This window comes from Equus quagga, chromosome 14 (assembly GCF_021613505.1).
Source record: "Equus quagga isolate Etosha38 chromosome 14, UCLA_HA_Equagga_1.0, whole genome shotgun sequence".
In the NCBI taxonomy this organism is placed as follows: domain Eukaryota; kingdom Metazoa; phylum Chordata; class Mammalia; order Perissodactyla; family Equidae; genus Equus; species Equus quagga.
Window position 1 is genome coordinate 21,655,730 of NC_060280.1, and position 16,074 is coordinate 21,671,803.

At 43.0% G+C, this 16,074-nt stretch overlaps 1 protein-coding gene across 1 annotated transcript in view; it reads right to left on the bottom strand.

The window, feature by feature from the left end:
* The window catches only part of SYT9 (synaptotagmin 9), a 180,368-nt gene extending 165,215 nt beyond the window's left edge, over positions 1-15,153 (bottom strand). Inside the window, exon 1 of the mRNA XM_046637647.1 lies at positions 14,930-15,153. Coding sequence (XP_046493603.1) covers positions 14,930-15,074 — 145 coding nt within the window. The 5' untranslated portion in view covers positions 15,075-15,153. The remainder of the gene's footprint in view (positions 1-14,929) is intronic.
* Between the last annotated feature and the right edge of the window lie 921 nt (positions 15,154-16,074).

Genomic DNA, 16,074 nt, shown 5'->3' on the forward strand with positions numbered 1-16,074 from the left:
TGCTTTGCTCCCATATTTTGGTTTACTTTATTTTTCCATTTCTAGGTTCTTAAATTTAATGCTTGGTTTATTTGATTTCTATTGCTCTATTTATTTACTATAACAAGTTTAAGTTAAGAATTTTCATCTAAATATAGCTTTTGCTGGACTCTACACTTTCGATATATGTGCTTTCAGTTCCATGGTATTTTCAATGTCTATAATTTAGTTTCCCTTCCTTATTTTTTTTTCACTCAAGAGATCTCTGAAAGAGTTCAATTTTCAGGTGTTTTGATGTCATTGTTTTTACTTGTTATTCATTCATTGATACTTTTATTGCATTATGGTCAGTAAATGCAAGCCATGCAATTTTGATCTTTTGGAATTAATGTTCCCTTTTTATGGCCTGATCCTGTATGGCTCAATTTTTTGAAATGGTCCATGATTATTATTTTTCTGTTGGTGAGCAGAAATTTCCATAAGTACTTCATACAAATCAAACTTTTAACTACATTATTTGTATCTTCTATTCATTTATTTTGTCTATTTGATACGTCATACTATTAGAGAAGTATGGTAGTCTCCCACTATAATTTTCATGTTTCTAACTTCTGAAGTTTTAAGAACTTGGTTCCATATACTTAAATACTGCTTCATTCATTAAAAATAAAAGTTTATGACTGCTAAGTCTTCATTGTATATTATACTATTTATCAACCTAAGGTAAGTCTCATTTAATGACTTTTCTGTCACATTCAGCATGTTTATTATAGGAATGTTAGTTTAACTAGCATGAGGCTTTGGAAAAAGAACAGATAAAGACAATATAAAATCCACAGATATTTTGCACTTGTTATTTTAATATATTTAATGGAACTATTTCCTGAATATTTAAAGCATCAGGTAGTGCAGAGCCAACTCTGATCCTCCTGTGACATTTCCTCATGCCCTAAGCTGCATTACTGAGGCCACTGCTTAACACCCACTTCTCTCCATGAGCCTCCCTGGATCAAATCTGATGACTGGCCATAGCTCTGACCACAGGTCCTCAGACATCACCTTTTACTATAATGGCATACACTACTGAGCTCTTGTTTTGTGAGTCTGTCCAATTTAACTTCCCAAATTCCCACACACTGAGGCACTGGGAAGATAACTGTGATTGAGTCACTGAAGCATAAGACAACACAAAAATTAAAAGATCAAAAAACCAATGTAATGCAAAAGAGCTGTGATTTTAATCTTTATCAGCCGGCAGAGTGGATCTCTCAAACTGAACCTATGGGGATTAGACTCCCCCTCAAGAAGCCTACAGTAATCTAGTCATAAACGGCCTCTAAAGCACTGTGGAGCTAGAATCAATGGATGCTGCTACCAACAGTATGTAGAAGGAAAAAAAAACACTTCGGGGGATTTCTGGCTCTCTTTGTAGACTCTCTCTGAAATAGAGTCCATAACACGATGAATTTTAGCTCCCTCAAAATTAAAGTAACACACACAAAGCACTTTAAAAGCCCCAGAAGGATGACCTATAAATTCAGGATATTACAGTGACTTTAAATCTAAAGTAGCAGTCCAGTGGAACAGATTAAAGAAGAGTGAACAACACTGCTTTCTCATTCCCTCTGAAATAATTTGGGAAGCCTTCAGAGCGAGCTCAGTATAACATCAATTGACATTCATATTATTTGAAAAATTCAGAATTGAACATATGTTTGACTTGAGGTTTTCTGAATGAAGTGTTAAAAGTGGTTCTAATGTGGCCCCTCATTCATGTCTTTCTTTGTTTCCCAGGTTTTTCTGAGACGTGACCATACTGGCAGGAACAATTATTGATTTGAGGAATCAAGCAACCATGTTCTTCTGCAACCTCACAGCCCGGTTAGAATTTTTGCAGAGTTTATTTATGGTATGGTTATCCTAAATTAAAAATAAATGATAATCATATCACATGTCTAACAATAAAGAAGACCATGATTTTAGTTAGCACCGGGATGCTACAGTTATACCCTACAGCTAAATTTTCTACAGAATTTATTATTAGCTGTACTAACAGCATCTATACTTACTAATAATTTGAGATAACTCCCACTGTAGTTAAAAAAAAAAATCAATGATAGATAGTAAATGCATTTTGGTGCTTGCATTTCCTTGCATAATATTTTATAACAGTTTTATACAGATGACTGGAGCATTTATTTTGACAATGGGGCGGTAAAAAGTAATTTCAATCCATAAAGGCCATAAATACACGTCATTTGCAATCCTGACTACACACCAGACTCATGTGTAGAAATATTTCGGATGTCACCCCAGAAGATTCTGATTTAGTCAGCCTGGGGACAGGGCAGCTGTGCCTTCAAAAGTTCCCCAATTGATCCTGATACATAGCCAGGACTGAGAACCACTTTCCAAAACCCTTCAAGTTGGAAGGGGTCTTAGAATTCGACTGTTTCTCACCCTCCTTGGTTTCCAGTAGCTTCTTCCCAGTCCATCAGTCAACTGCCTGGGACACCTGCATCAGATCTCATTTGCTTCCTCAAACTTAATGTATTTAAAATTAATCTTATTGTCCCACAAAACATGCTCAACTTCCTGTAGTAAACCTAATAAATCACATGACCATCCTCTCAGGCACTTATACCAGAAATCTGGGAATTAGGATTCCTCTACTTCATATTAGTGTACTGAGTATTTCACCTCAATCTTTTTTATATCTACACTCTCTTCTTCAACTCCATTGCCTTAAAATATTCCTTCCGTACTTCTGTCTAGATAAACACTAATAGTCTTCTACTTCTCCTGTTTACTCTAAACCCGCCAGCTTTGAATCTCATTGCCTGACTGCACCAGTACACCACAACTCCCATTCTTGTTGCAGCCATCTACCATTGCTCAGGCCACTTCCCCCCATTCCTGGCTTGTTGTCACTCTCTCCATTACTACTTTCGTCTAAATTTTTGGTTAATTCGATACTTCCAAAACTCTGGCCTTTCTGTTCTTTTCTTTATCTCCTGCAATAACCTGGCCTCCCCCCCGCCCCCCACCTTAGGGCCTCCCTTTGATGATCATACCCTAGACCCAGTCATCCAACAACTTCAGCCCTTCCATAATCTCTGCCCCCTTCTCTTCACTGCATTCCCAACAATCATCTCAGCCCAGAGAACCTACAATCCACTAATCCTACCACTTCCCCCATGTCCACTTTACTCTCCTTACTCACATGAAATTCAATCATTCTAATCACTCCATTCTATCCACCATCAACAATTTTGCCACTATTTCACTGTCATTTATATGTAAACTCTGGTTAAACACAAACTCCTGCATCTTCATGCCTGTACAAATACAGCTGCATGTCATGGGAGAAAAACTCACACCTACACCGGTGGATTCCACTTTAAATTCATAATCACCAACTTCAAGTAGGCCCTTAATGTTGCTTGGCAATCATACTCCAATTCCCCAACCCATTCACTCCCACTCTCCTGGACAATCACTTATACCTCTCCTCTTTCAAACCTCCATCAACTCCTACCCCATCCTCACTCTCAGCTGAGAACCCTGCTGCTCCCTTTTTCACTGAAAATGGAAGAGCAATCAGAAGACAAACTCCTATAAGATTCCCAAACGAAATCTACCCACCTGGGCCCAGAAATGCTGCCTCGACTCCTCGACAATGAATGAACTGTTGAAAAACCCACCTACTCAAGCACATCAGTCCAGCAGTTCAACCCTCTGCATCATTCTTCCCTTCTCTCCAGCATGCAAACATGCAGTTATCTTCTCCTTTAAAAATCATCTTTTGAATCATTTTTATCCTCCCTTTTCCTTTTCAACAAAATTCAAAAAAGTAGTGTATATTCTCTTTCTTCAACTTCTCTCCTCTCATTTTCTCTTGAAGAGACTGTAATCAGATTTTTACCAACTCACTTGCCCACTGCTCTTCTAAAATCACTCAGTTCCAGGTCACTGATGAACCTCCAAGTTGTTAAATGCAATGGTCAGTTCTCGGTCTCATCTTACCTGACAACAGCTGCATTTCACACAAGGGATCACTCCCTCCTCCCAGAAAGACTCTCTCCACTTCCAGGCCACCACACTCCTGATTCTCCTCCCACTGTACTTCTGGTCCTTTTCAGTCTCCTTTGTTGGTTCCTTCTCATCTCCCTAACTTCTAACTAGCAGTTTGACTTCTTTTCTATCTTCATCGGCCCCTTGGTGAGCTAATCTAGTTCCTTGGCTTTAAATATCATCTTTATGCTGATGGCTCCAAAATGTACATCTGCAGGCTTGACTTCTTCCTTGAAGTCCTAGAGAGTATATCCAAACGCCCACTGAGAGAATATCGCTTCACCAGTCCTCTCCTCATTATCCTGTATCATGGATTTTTGTTCTCTATCAGATCATTCTCATCACCTTAGGGCTGTTACCTCTTACAACTTAAAAAGAAAACCAAAAGCCCTTTATCTCACTTCCCTCACCAGGGACTACTAACCCATTTCTCTCTGCTCTTGTCTGCAGAAAAACTTGAAAGAGTAGTCTGTACTCACTGTCCCCAATTCCTCTCCCATCAGTTTCTCTTAAGGCCACTCCAATCATGCTCTTGTTCCCACTTCTCCATCAAACAGCTTGTCAACATCACTTCCTAGACCCCTAACTACAGTGGTCAGTACGCAGTGCTCATTCTACTTGACCAACTGGGAGCATTCAACATAGCTGTTCAGTCCCTCCTCCTTGATACACCTTCTTCTCCATCTTTTAGATCAACACTCTTGCTTTGATTTTCTGGTCCCCCTTTATTAGTCTTCCTTGGCTGGTTCTGCTCTTCTCTCCATCCTTTTAGTGTTGGAGAGCTCCAGAACTCAGTCTTAGTCCTGTTCCCTCCTTTAGTCACACTGCCTTCCTAGATGATTTCAGCCAGACTCATTTTAAACATCACCTCTAAGCCTACAACTCTCACATTTATATGTCCTATCCAGCCATCTTTCTCAAATTCCAGGCTCATATATCCAACTTCCTAATCTGTGGCCCCACTAGGCTCAATAACAAGCATTTCCAACTTAACACATCCAAAACTGAACTCCTAATCATTCCCCTCAAACTTACTTCTCCTACAGCTCTCTTCTCTTTCTCAGGCCAAAATTTTGGAGTCATTCTTGATTCTACCATGTCTTTCACATCCTACATCCATCCACCAGAAAACCCTGTCAGCTCTACCTTCAAGCTACCTGGAATCTGACCACTTCTCACTACCTCCACTGCTAGCACTCTGGTCCAAGCCACCACCATCTCTCACATAGATTACTACAACAGCCACCAAACTGCTCTCCCTGACTCTACCTTTACCCTTGGATGGTCTGGTCTCTATATGCTGGTCAGAGTGATCCTTTCTATTCCTAAGTCAGATATTATCACTTCTCTGCTTAAAAATTTCTAATGGTATCTCTTCTTACTCTGAGTGAAAGTTACAATGGTTTATACAGCCCTACTATCAGCCTGCCATCACCTCTCTGACCTCACCTACCACTCCCTCTTCCTTGCCAACTCCACCACAGCCCCATTGGCCCTGACTAATACCTGAACATGCCAGGCATGTGACTGCCTCAGGACCTTTACATCTGCTGTTTCTCTGCCTGGGATGTTCTTCCTCCTGCTACATACACATTTACTTCCGCATCTCTCTTCAATCTTTACACATACATTGACTTCTCAGGGATGCCATTTCAGTCCCCACAACTTATTCTCTTTCTGTGCTTTATTTTTCTCCTTAGCACTTATTACTATCTAACAGACTATGTAATTAGTTAATTTATTTGTTAACATTTTTCTCTCATTAACATGTAAGTTCCATAAGTGCAAGCTTTGTATTTTCTGTTTGATTCCCTACTATATGTACAATACTGTATCTAGGTACCTAGATGTGTACAATAGCTAGAACAGAGCCTTGCACAGAGGAGATGCTCAACAAACATTGGATGACTGAGTGAATAGCATCTCCAATCAACCTTCATCCTGTCTCCAGAGTGATCTAATTAAGAGACAAATCAGCTCACCTCAATTTTCAGCTTAAAATCTTTCAGTGGGTCTGCAGTGCTATAGCTAATGCAAACTGAAATGTCTTCAGTACCCAGGCATATCCCATAAATGTGCTAAGTAAAGTTTACATGTGTGGGACCAGGGTCAGGGGTGAATATGAAAACTGGAGAGTGTATGACACACCTAAGGACACTCAATTCAATTATTTTAAAGAATTGTGCTGGCTATTTGACAGCCCTTGTATATACAATAAACAACCATCTCCACAGCATGGCTTGGGCAGGCCTGCCATGCTTACTCCCTCCTGGGCCCTGTAACATCAGAGAAAACAGAATGTGCAAATCCACAAACTGAGTGGTTGCAATGCAACTGAACACAGTGTTTTTTCATTATTAAACAAATAGGCAAGGAAGCAAGATGTCACTGTTGGCATAGGCTGAAATTATATCTGGAACCCAGATGTTTGAACCAGATGACTAAACTTGCTAAAGGCAGTTTTTACAACTATAAAGGGTAATTATACTTGAGTTGCAGGGTGAGATGATTGGGGATCTAAAATAGGTAATCTCCCATGCAGTGATTCTGATCTGTCAGCACCTTACCTTGGTCAGGAAGAACATCACCGCCACCCACTTGAGCTTTTTTCCCACGAGGAACCAGGAAGACTTGAGAAATGCACTCACAGAACTTCCTCCATCCTGAAATCTCCCGGATGACTTTGCTGAGAATGGGTCCTTTGGGCTCATCACAGTCAATTATACTTCGTTTAAGATTTCTGTATTAGAGCGCTGTAGCCCAAGTCCTCTGTGGGACTTTGACAATGAAATACAAGGCCTTTCACCATCTGACCAGTGTTTATTAGAGCAGACTTATCTCTCAGCATTCCCAACACACACTCCACTTACTATTACCGAAGATCCACTCTCTCCTGGCTTAGGGCCTTTGTAAATTCCTAGAATGCCCTTCCCACCCACACATTCCAGGCAAAATGCTCCGCCCAAGAATCAACTTCTCTAGGAATCCTCTGCAGATCCACTCAAGTCGGCTAATTACTTCTCTCCTCTTTCATGCACTGTATGCAGTACATATCTCCTTTCCTGTCTTTATTTTATTAATGTAATTATTGTCTTATCTCAATTCCACAGGGGCAGTCACCATGTCTAACGTATCTTTGAATTAGTGATGCCTAACCTAGTACCTGGACTTAAGAGGCACTCAATGAATGTTTTTTGAATGTAACTTAATTGTAATTAGAAAAGAGCGATCAGATCAGTGTGGCTAGATGAAAGACTACATAAGTGCTGGGAGGGGAGGGAAGTTGGAAATAAGGAAAGAAAACACAAAGAAAAAGAGATCCAAGTTACAAAACAATTTTTTCCATACTTCATATAATAAATAAAGGCAGCACTTTGCATTGGAAAGAATGTTACAAAGGATCCCTATATATCAATGCACTCCTAAAATTTTAAAAGGCCGTCTAGCATAATGGATTGATTTTAGTCAGACAACTTGAGCTCATTGACTCTTCAGTGCCCCTTCTATGAGCTAATTTGACAGAATATGTATATTCTAACTAATGCAATTTGGTAAGATAAACATTAAGATTCCCAAAAAGTAAATTGGTACATGGTCCAGAGTAAACAGAAAATTCACATAAGAGGAAATATAGGTAGTTTAAAAAATTAAAAATATTCAATCCTACCAACCAAAAAATACAAATCGAAACAACCAGGTGGCCACTTAAAACCTGTTAAATTAGCAACCTTTTGTTCATATTATACCATCTAATACTAGTGGATTTACTGTTGACATGTAGCAGGGCTCAGTGGAAAGCAATTTGAACAAATTGTTGATAAATTATTATTAAGAAACTTTCCCAAAAGGGAATGGGATGCTATACATATAAAATTTTATAGTAATGAATAATTAGAAGATGGAAATGTTCGAAAAGAATAGTTAAGTAAAAAAGATTTATCTACTCTTTGGAATGCATATAGTCATCACAATAATGATTATTTATCATGGAAAAATTATAATAATAATAGTAACCATGGCTAATATTTATTGAGTATTTACCATGTGCCAGGTCCTATGGTAAGTATTTCACATACATTACGAGATAGGTACTAATATAGGGTTGGAGATTTAGCAAATAAAAACATAAGATGCCCAGTTCAATTTGAATTTCAGATAAATGACAGATAATTATTTAGTATAAGTATGTTTCATGGAATATTATCCATTGTTTATCTGAAATTCAAATTGAACTGGGCATCTCATATTTCACCTGGATACTAGTAATCCATTTTACTGATGAGAAAACTAAGACACAGAAATTAAATAACTTGCCCAGGGACATACAGCTAATAAGCAGTTATAAATGCTAAGTTTACAAAAAAGTAGAATAGAAAGTTTTATCTACGAATGATTACAAATAGGTGAAACATATGCATGCCCATGGACCACAGCTGAGAGGAAACATGGACAGGTGACACTCCTACACCAAAATCCATTTATTGAGCACTTACTCTGGGCACTGGGCTATAACAGCCTTCCACTCCCGTTTTACAGATGAATGAAGTGAAGAGTTAAATATTTTGCTCAAGGCCATAAAGCTAGTAAGCTCAGGATTAGATTCTGACTCCAAAGCTCTTGCTGATTCCACTTTGTCATCTTGATTTCCTGGATGAGTTTTTTTCTTTTTTAATTTCAGGTGCAATTCTATCAGTGTTGATATAAAAGTTTTTGTGTGACAAAATAAATGCATAAAGACACATGAATATTTCAAGGAGATCTGCAAAACCTAGTCACTGAGGTTTGCTTTGGTTTAAAGGGAGTCCTAGAGCCAGCCCAATGAAACACTTGAAAGAAAAGTCATGGTGCACATTTATGGCTTAACTTGTGATTTCATTTAGAAAGTAGAAATACATACTTCGTACTTCTTTTAAAAGTGAGACTGCTCTCCCACTTATGTCTCTCACTAAGCTCCTCCCTTCTCTAAACACTTCAGCATGCAAACTTGTTAGTTCCTTCAAGTCAGTCAGTTAAGAAGGGATTATGAATTTTTTTAAGCCAATCATATGGGAAAGCACGCGTGCACATACACACACAAACGCGCCGATATACTTTTACAGTGAAAGCGATGCCTATGCCCCTTACATAATAGGAAATTTCAGGGTGTTTTCTCTTGGGTGTCAGCTTAATTTTTCCTTGAGAGTTTAGTCCACATCAAAAAGTTTGTGCTTTTGATTGTTTATTTTGAAAGAGGCAGCTGGCCACAGGGCTGCCTGTGATGTCTTTACCACAATTTGCTTTTGTTTTTCTCTCTTGATAATTACCTCTTGACTAAACCACTCACTGGTCCATGTAGAGGAATCCCACAGAGATGAAAACACACTTGTTTAAATAAAATATTTATGAAGAAGCCCTAAAATGTCACGGAAGTAAATGCAAATCAGATCTTCACATATTGTGCATCCAATATGTCACTCATTCCTTAGAAGACTCTCTATTTCCTGATTGCAATTAACATTAATTTTTAAAAGTTAACCCCATTGTGCATATCTCACCAATGTCTATTCATGAGAATCCAGTGTTCTAAGGTTGATTCTCTTTGGATTAACTTTGAAAATTTGAATTAAGGGTAATCATGAATCTCAATGATTATTTTGGAAATTTTTCCTTAGAAATTATATTTAATTATGATTTTACATGTACATCTTCTAAGTGTACATGTGATCCCACTCTAATTCAATATAAGATGACAATAGTGAAGGTTCCACATTCTGGCCTTTTAATGAAATACTATTTGGACACAGTTTTCTCAATTTGTTCTTTTTTTCCCCAAATCGAGAGGACTTAAGAGATTCTCATGATATTTTTAAAGAGCTCTCAAAATAAAAATTTGCAATAATATTGTCAAAAAAAGTTAAGAATCAGTTCATTTGGGTAGTAAGTGCACAAAGGTAACAGTCAAGGCCCCTGACTTTTGATACCATCTTTCCTAATTTCGTAAGAAAAAAATATGAGCTGATCTGAGAAGACTTAGGTGGGTTCCTCCTTCACTTGATGGTTTCAACAGTTGTCTTCCATCTGGCTGCACTTTAGAATCAACGGAGGAGCTTAAAAAGTATACTGGTACCAGGTGCCACCCCCAGAAATTCAGATTTAATTGGTCTAGGGTAAAGCTCAGTCATTGGTAGCTTTTTTGTTTTATTTTTGTTTGTTTATTAGAGCTCCTAAATGTCTCTAAGGTGCAGCTGAGGTTGAGAATCATTGGTCTAGAAAAAGATTTTCCTGAATAGGGTTAACATCCGCTTGAAAAGAGGAATCATTAATGACATGTCATAAGGCTGTTCCTCACACTCTGATCAGGTGAACATTTTCCAGTTGACCAGAAAACGAAGAAAAATCTCCAGAAATACAAAGCTGGAAGGTCAATGGAAAACCAGTGTCCTGAATAAAAGAATTCGCAATGAAAATACTGAGCTGAATCTTTATAACTGAACAGAATTTAACTTACACTTAGAGATTAAATCCATTATAGAAGTACAGAACAGAGAAAGTAGGCCTAAAGGTAGGTCTTCCGAAAATGCCTGGAAAATTTTCACTGACAACAACTCCAAGGTTCTTAGTATATGTGCTGCGCTTACCTCAGAAGCTACTTTGACTTAACTCTTTTTTAAATGCAACCTATGGCCCTGTGCTAGTTTAGCTCTGCACTTCAGTCTATTCATATACACCAATCTCTTTCCAGCAATGCTTCTCAAACTTTAATGTGCCCATGACTCACCTGAGAATCCTGTTAATACACAGATTCATATGTGGTGGGTCTAGGGTGGGGTCTGAGAGTCTGCGTTTCTAATGAGCTCCCAGATGCTGTTCATGCTGCCAGTCCACAAACGAACACTTGGTGCAGCAAGGTCTTAGAAGACGTTACAAGGATTAAATGAAATGACCTACATAAAGTGCTTGGCACAGACGTGGTTGGCACCCTACAGAAGAAAAGGACTTATGAGGAAAATGTAAAGCACGGTTAAAACCTAGAAATCCCACGATCCAATCCTTTTTTCTTGTCCAGATGTGGAAACAACAGTTTGAGAAGAGTTAAAATCCTAACCTCTTAATAGCCAAAGTGTGCAATGGAGAAGAGACTAATTGTTTTTGACTACAAAAAGTACAAACAAGATCAATGAGTGGAAGTTAAAGAGAGCTTTTCATTCTACACAAAGAAAACCCTTTTAACATCCTACAATCAATTGATGCTCTTGAGGAGAAAGTGAAGTCCCCAGTTACAAAATAGAAGCACAGACCAGTTGACGATGTTAAAGAAGACATTCACGCTTCAGATCACTGTGTAACTAAGAGACATCACACACTTAATATGTACAAAAGTTTTTTAAAAATAAAACAGCAACCTCTTTATTGAATCTCTACTCTCCTCCCCCCTGTTCCTGCTGAGGTTTTCCCCTACACGGTAAACGGAGGTGCTTAGGTCAAAAAGCCTTGGAGTCACTTTTAACTCCTCTTCTTCACCTCTCACATCCACTCCATCAATAAATACCAGTGCTGTACCTTCAAACTGTGCCCATAATCTGATTACTTCTCACCACCTCCATTACAACTATCCTAGTCCAAGCCACTCTCTCCTCTGTCTAGATTACTACAATAGGCTCCTAACAAGTTTCTCTGTCTTCCTCCTTGATCTTCTACAGTATGTTCTCAGCATAGCAGCCAGAGCGTTGCCACCTCTCTGCTCAATTCCTTCTCACGGCTTCACATCTCATTCAGAGTAAAAACCAAAGTCCTTAGAAGGGTTTACAAAGCCCTACGTGATCTTCCTGCCCCTTCCCCTGCCCACAACCCTCGACCATATTTCCTGTCATTCTCTATCTTCTTCACTCTGCCCCAGCCACCCTTGAGCTCCCTCTTCCTTGAATCACATCGAGGACACTTCTACCTCAGGGCCTTTGCAGTTGCTCTTCCTTCTGCTGTGAAGGCTATTCTCTGAGATTCCCAAGTTTATATCCCACATTGCCAATATGTAAAACAACATAAAGACGCCTAACAGAAGCATTCTAATCACTCTCTACAGAAAAAAGTGCTCACACTCTGCTTAAAGATCAGCATTTTACTGTCCATAGTTGGTACAGATGAAGTACTAGGTGAGGTATTCAAGTTCCAACAGTGACTTAGCTTTATTTTTTAAAATCACACTTTCATTAAATCCTCTTTCAACATCAAGTTGGGGAAGACTAGGTACCATATTCCCACATCAGGGGGCTGCAACTACCTGGGCAAAGAATAACTTCTCTGATGGCCCACTAGTCTGGGACCCAGGCTTATCCCACCTCTGAAAAAACGAACAAATATCCTAGTTGCAGTGTCATTCTGCTGTCCACAGGGAATTACAACTGTTTTCTCCCTTTAAAACCAAAGTTCCTCCTTTGAGCTTGAAAAAAACCTACCTACCACTGGGTAGCCATGGATGGACAATAGCGAAAGCCCAAGCCTGGCATTCAGGTGGGTCCCTTTACAGAAAAGGAAATCGCCCACTTGCAGAGACAGCTCTCCCCAGGAACCCTCGTCCCAGGCTGCTGAGCGGGGTCATTCTGGTTTGCACTGCACAATGGCAGGGGCATTCGCAGTGCTGTGCAGTGCAGCTGCTCCAGCCACGCAGCTCTTAGGGCTCAGAAATTAAAGCCACTCTTGGCTTAGACAATCAGCTTCAGAGGGATGGAGATAAATGCATCTGATGTAAGAATTAATGTGGGCAAGGAGAGGAAGGAGGGAAGCGAAGAGAGACTCTGGCCTGAGCTAAGTGCCCTGGAAGAGAGGGTGCACTTTGGATGTTGTCTTCAGCCTCAGTTCCTTCAACTTGCACTCACAGTCCCCAACTCCTGCCTCATGAGCAGGCCCCTTCCTGACACAAAGATCTGGGGGGGCACAGGGCTACCTCAAAATCCCTGTACTCTAGGGTAAGAAAGCACAACAGTGCTTTCAGGAACTCAAAGAATAGCAAGGCACACTCTTAGCTATGGCTATTTCTCAGCCAAGGAAACAGGTATGTCTCCTGCAAGAAGTCTTCTCCACGATTCTTCCTCAAGGGCTGCCCAGTGCAGGGGCTGAGCAAAACCTAAGAAGATGGAGTCCAGCTGGTGGATCAAAAGGAGCAGAGACATAAAATCAGCCAAAGAGATCCGGAGAGTTCAACACGCGACTCAGCCAGAGGCCTCATCCCTGTTCTCATGCAAAGCCAAAGATGATGCTTACGTGGGATGACAATGGGAACTCCAGGCACAGTCACAGGCGAGCAAGTGGGACGTTTCAACACTAACGCTCGCTTTGGGTGAAGCACGCTAGATAATTTTCTTGTTCCTGCTGCTTAAGGACAGAACTTTCCCCACTTTGAACATGAAATGAGGTGCTCTCATCCATGTCTGCGGTCTGCGCAGCATAGCACACCCAGCAATGAGCCACACAAAGGCTGGACATTCAACCTCCAGGGAAATCATTTGGGATCAACAGTATCTCTCAACTTAATTCTTCACTTTGAAGTAACACATTAGTGATCACCTAATACAGCTAATTAATGTAACCACAGACAATGGGGAACAATAATCTTTCTTTTTCAATAGAAAATAAGGCTTTGAGTGGGGAAAATCTGACATAAACTTTTAACAAATGACTTCTCTTCACCCCACAGACCTATTTTGAATATACTATCGATGAAATGCTATTTAAGTCGGTCTTCGTACATCTTCATGATTCAAACAATTCTATAACATATCCTTTGAATAAATGGATTTCTATGTAATGGATTGGCTGAAAATGAGGTAAATTAATGTGGGATAATTTGCACAGCAATAGCTTGTTTCCAATATTTATCCACAGGAATATCAGGGGAAAGGCCATTTTCTCACCCCATCTTTAAAAATCCAACCACAATATGCTTGCTTTATTTATTTATTTGATACTTGGGTTGAGAGAATATTCGAGAAAATGATTTCTCCAGGTGAGAAGAACCTCAAGTAAACATTTGGAAGGAATGTGTCTTCCAGTAATCAGGAGTGGATGACAAGACAGGGGAGACCCAGGGCCCTCGGGGAAGGCAAATGGCTCCACTAAAACTCCCTCCTCCAACCTTAACTGGTCAAATGCCAAAATAAATGAACTTTCCAAAGTTAGGAGCGTTGCAACTTTCACTAGGGGTAACTGCAGGTGCAGAAGCCGTGACCAGCGAGTCCACCGACGCTGGTGTACCCAGCGGTGGCAGCTGGTCGGGCCGGGCACCCAGGCCCAGGCCGCCTCCACGCCAAACGACCCGCAGGGAACCGGTTCAGGCCCGGCTGCCCGGGACCCGGAGCTCCCTGTCCCCGGCCCAACGCAGGATCCCGCCCCGCCCTTCTCACCCCAGACCAAGGAAGGGAAGTGTGCGCTCCGGAGCGAGGATGCAGAGCGCCCAGTGGGATTCAGCCGCCGGCTGGGGCCGTCCCCAACTCCCAACTTCCTAGAGTTTCTCCGGCCTCCTCCCCCCTCCCACGGCTCACGAGGCCGCCGCGGCCTCCCCTGGCACAGAGCGCAGAGCCGGGGAAGTGGAGCGCGGAGCTCCGAGCTCGGGAGACGCCCCCAGGAGACCCGGCGGTGGGAGCGCAGGTGGCGGGCGTGGTCCCTCCAACCTTGCCCCAGCCCACTGGGACCCGGCCTCCGCGCGGCAGCCCCCGCCGGGGTCCCCGCCCAGTTCTAGCTAGCATCAGGCCACTGCGCGCTGGTTCCTGATCCCCTTCTCTAGGTTGCTGGCCACACCTCTCCTCCCTCCAGTTCGCGTCGCTCTTCTCCTCAGGCCCGGGTGCGGCCCCAACTCCCAGCCCAGGGCCCTCCGGTCGCGCCTGGCAGCGGCGGCGGCACTCACCTGGGTCGCGGAGCCGGGGTCTGGCGCGGTCCCGCAGGTGGTAGATGAAATCCTGGCAGCTGTCGTGCTCCAGGGCCCCACGGGCACAGAGCTCGGCCAGCAGCTGCAGCGCCTGGTGACAGAGCGCGTCCCTGGCCCCGGGCATCGCCCCCCCGCATCCTCGGACCGCGCCGGGCAGGCGGGCGCGGGAGACAACCCTCCGCCTGCCAGCTCAGAGCCGCCGCCTCCGGGCCGTCCGCGCTCGCCGCCAGGGACCCGCCGAGAAACGGCCCGAGCCGCAGCCCCAGCCGGCCCGGCCTCCCACCGGTTGCATGCAGCTCTTTGCCAGCCGGTCGGTCGGGCTTTCTCTCTCTCCCCCGCGGCCCCTCCGTCCCTCCCCCGGCGAGGAGGAGAGGCGGCGCCGCACAGCCCGGCGCGCCTCTCTCCTAGCGCTCCGCCCGCCACTTGCAGTCGCCGGGGGCGGGGCCGGGTCAGGGGTGCGCGCCGCGGGGCAGGACTCCGGCGTCCCCTGCCTGGGCACCCGCGGGGCCCCGGGGGCGCTCGCCCGCTCCTAGAGGAGCGCGGGACTGGGCTCCGGACCTCGTGCGCAGAACAGCCGCGCCCAGGCTTGGAGTGTGAGCGGGTGCGCGCTCCGGGCGCTCTCGCCACCCCACCCCTGTGTCCTGATGCAAACCAAGCTCCCCCTCCCACCGCCTCTCGCCGGGTGCGTCCACAGCACGTTCTTGGGTGCGTTGAGTAAAAGGTACAATCTGGATCACACCCGCTGGATCTGGAGAACCGAGTCCCTGCTTCGAACTTGAAAAGCTCTGTCTGGGCATAAACCATGGGCCTAAGGGTGATAGACGCCCAAATCCGGAGTTTGGGGCCGAGATTCGCCAACAAAGGAAAGATTTTCCAAGCGCGGGACCTTTTCGACCATCTGGATGATTTGGAGAAGGTGGAGGTTCTCAGATGAGAACTAAGGTCAAATAAACGGCTCCGGAGAAAGGCGCCGGATTTACCCGGAGCTTCGCAGATCCTGGCTGGTTTTCTAAGCAACTAATGAGAGAATTGCCAACGTGGCTCCAGCACCTACCAACGAAGGGTATCAGAATCTGGGATGTTTGGAAGGGAACAGAGGGCACCTCTCATACACCCACCTCTTC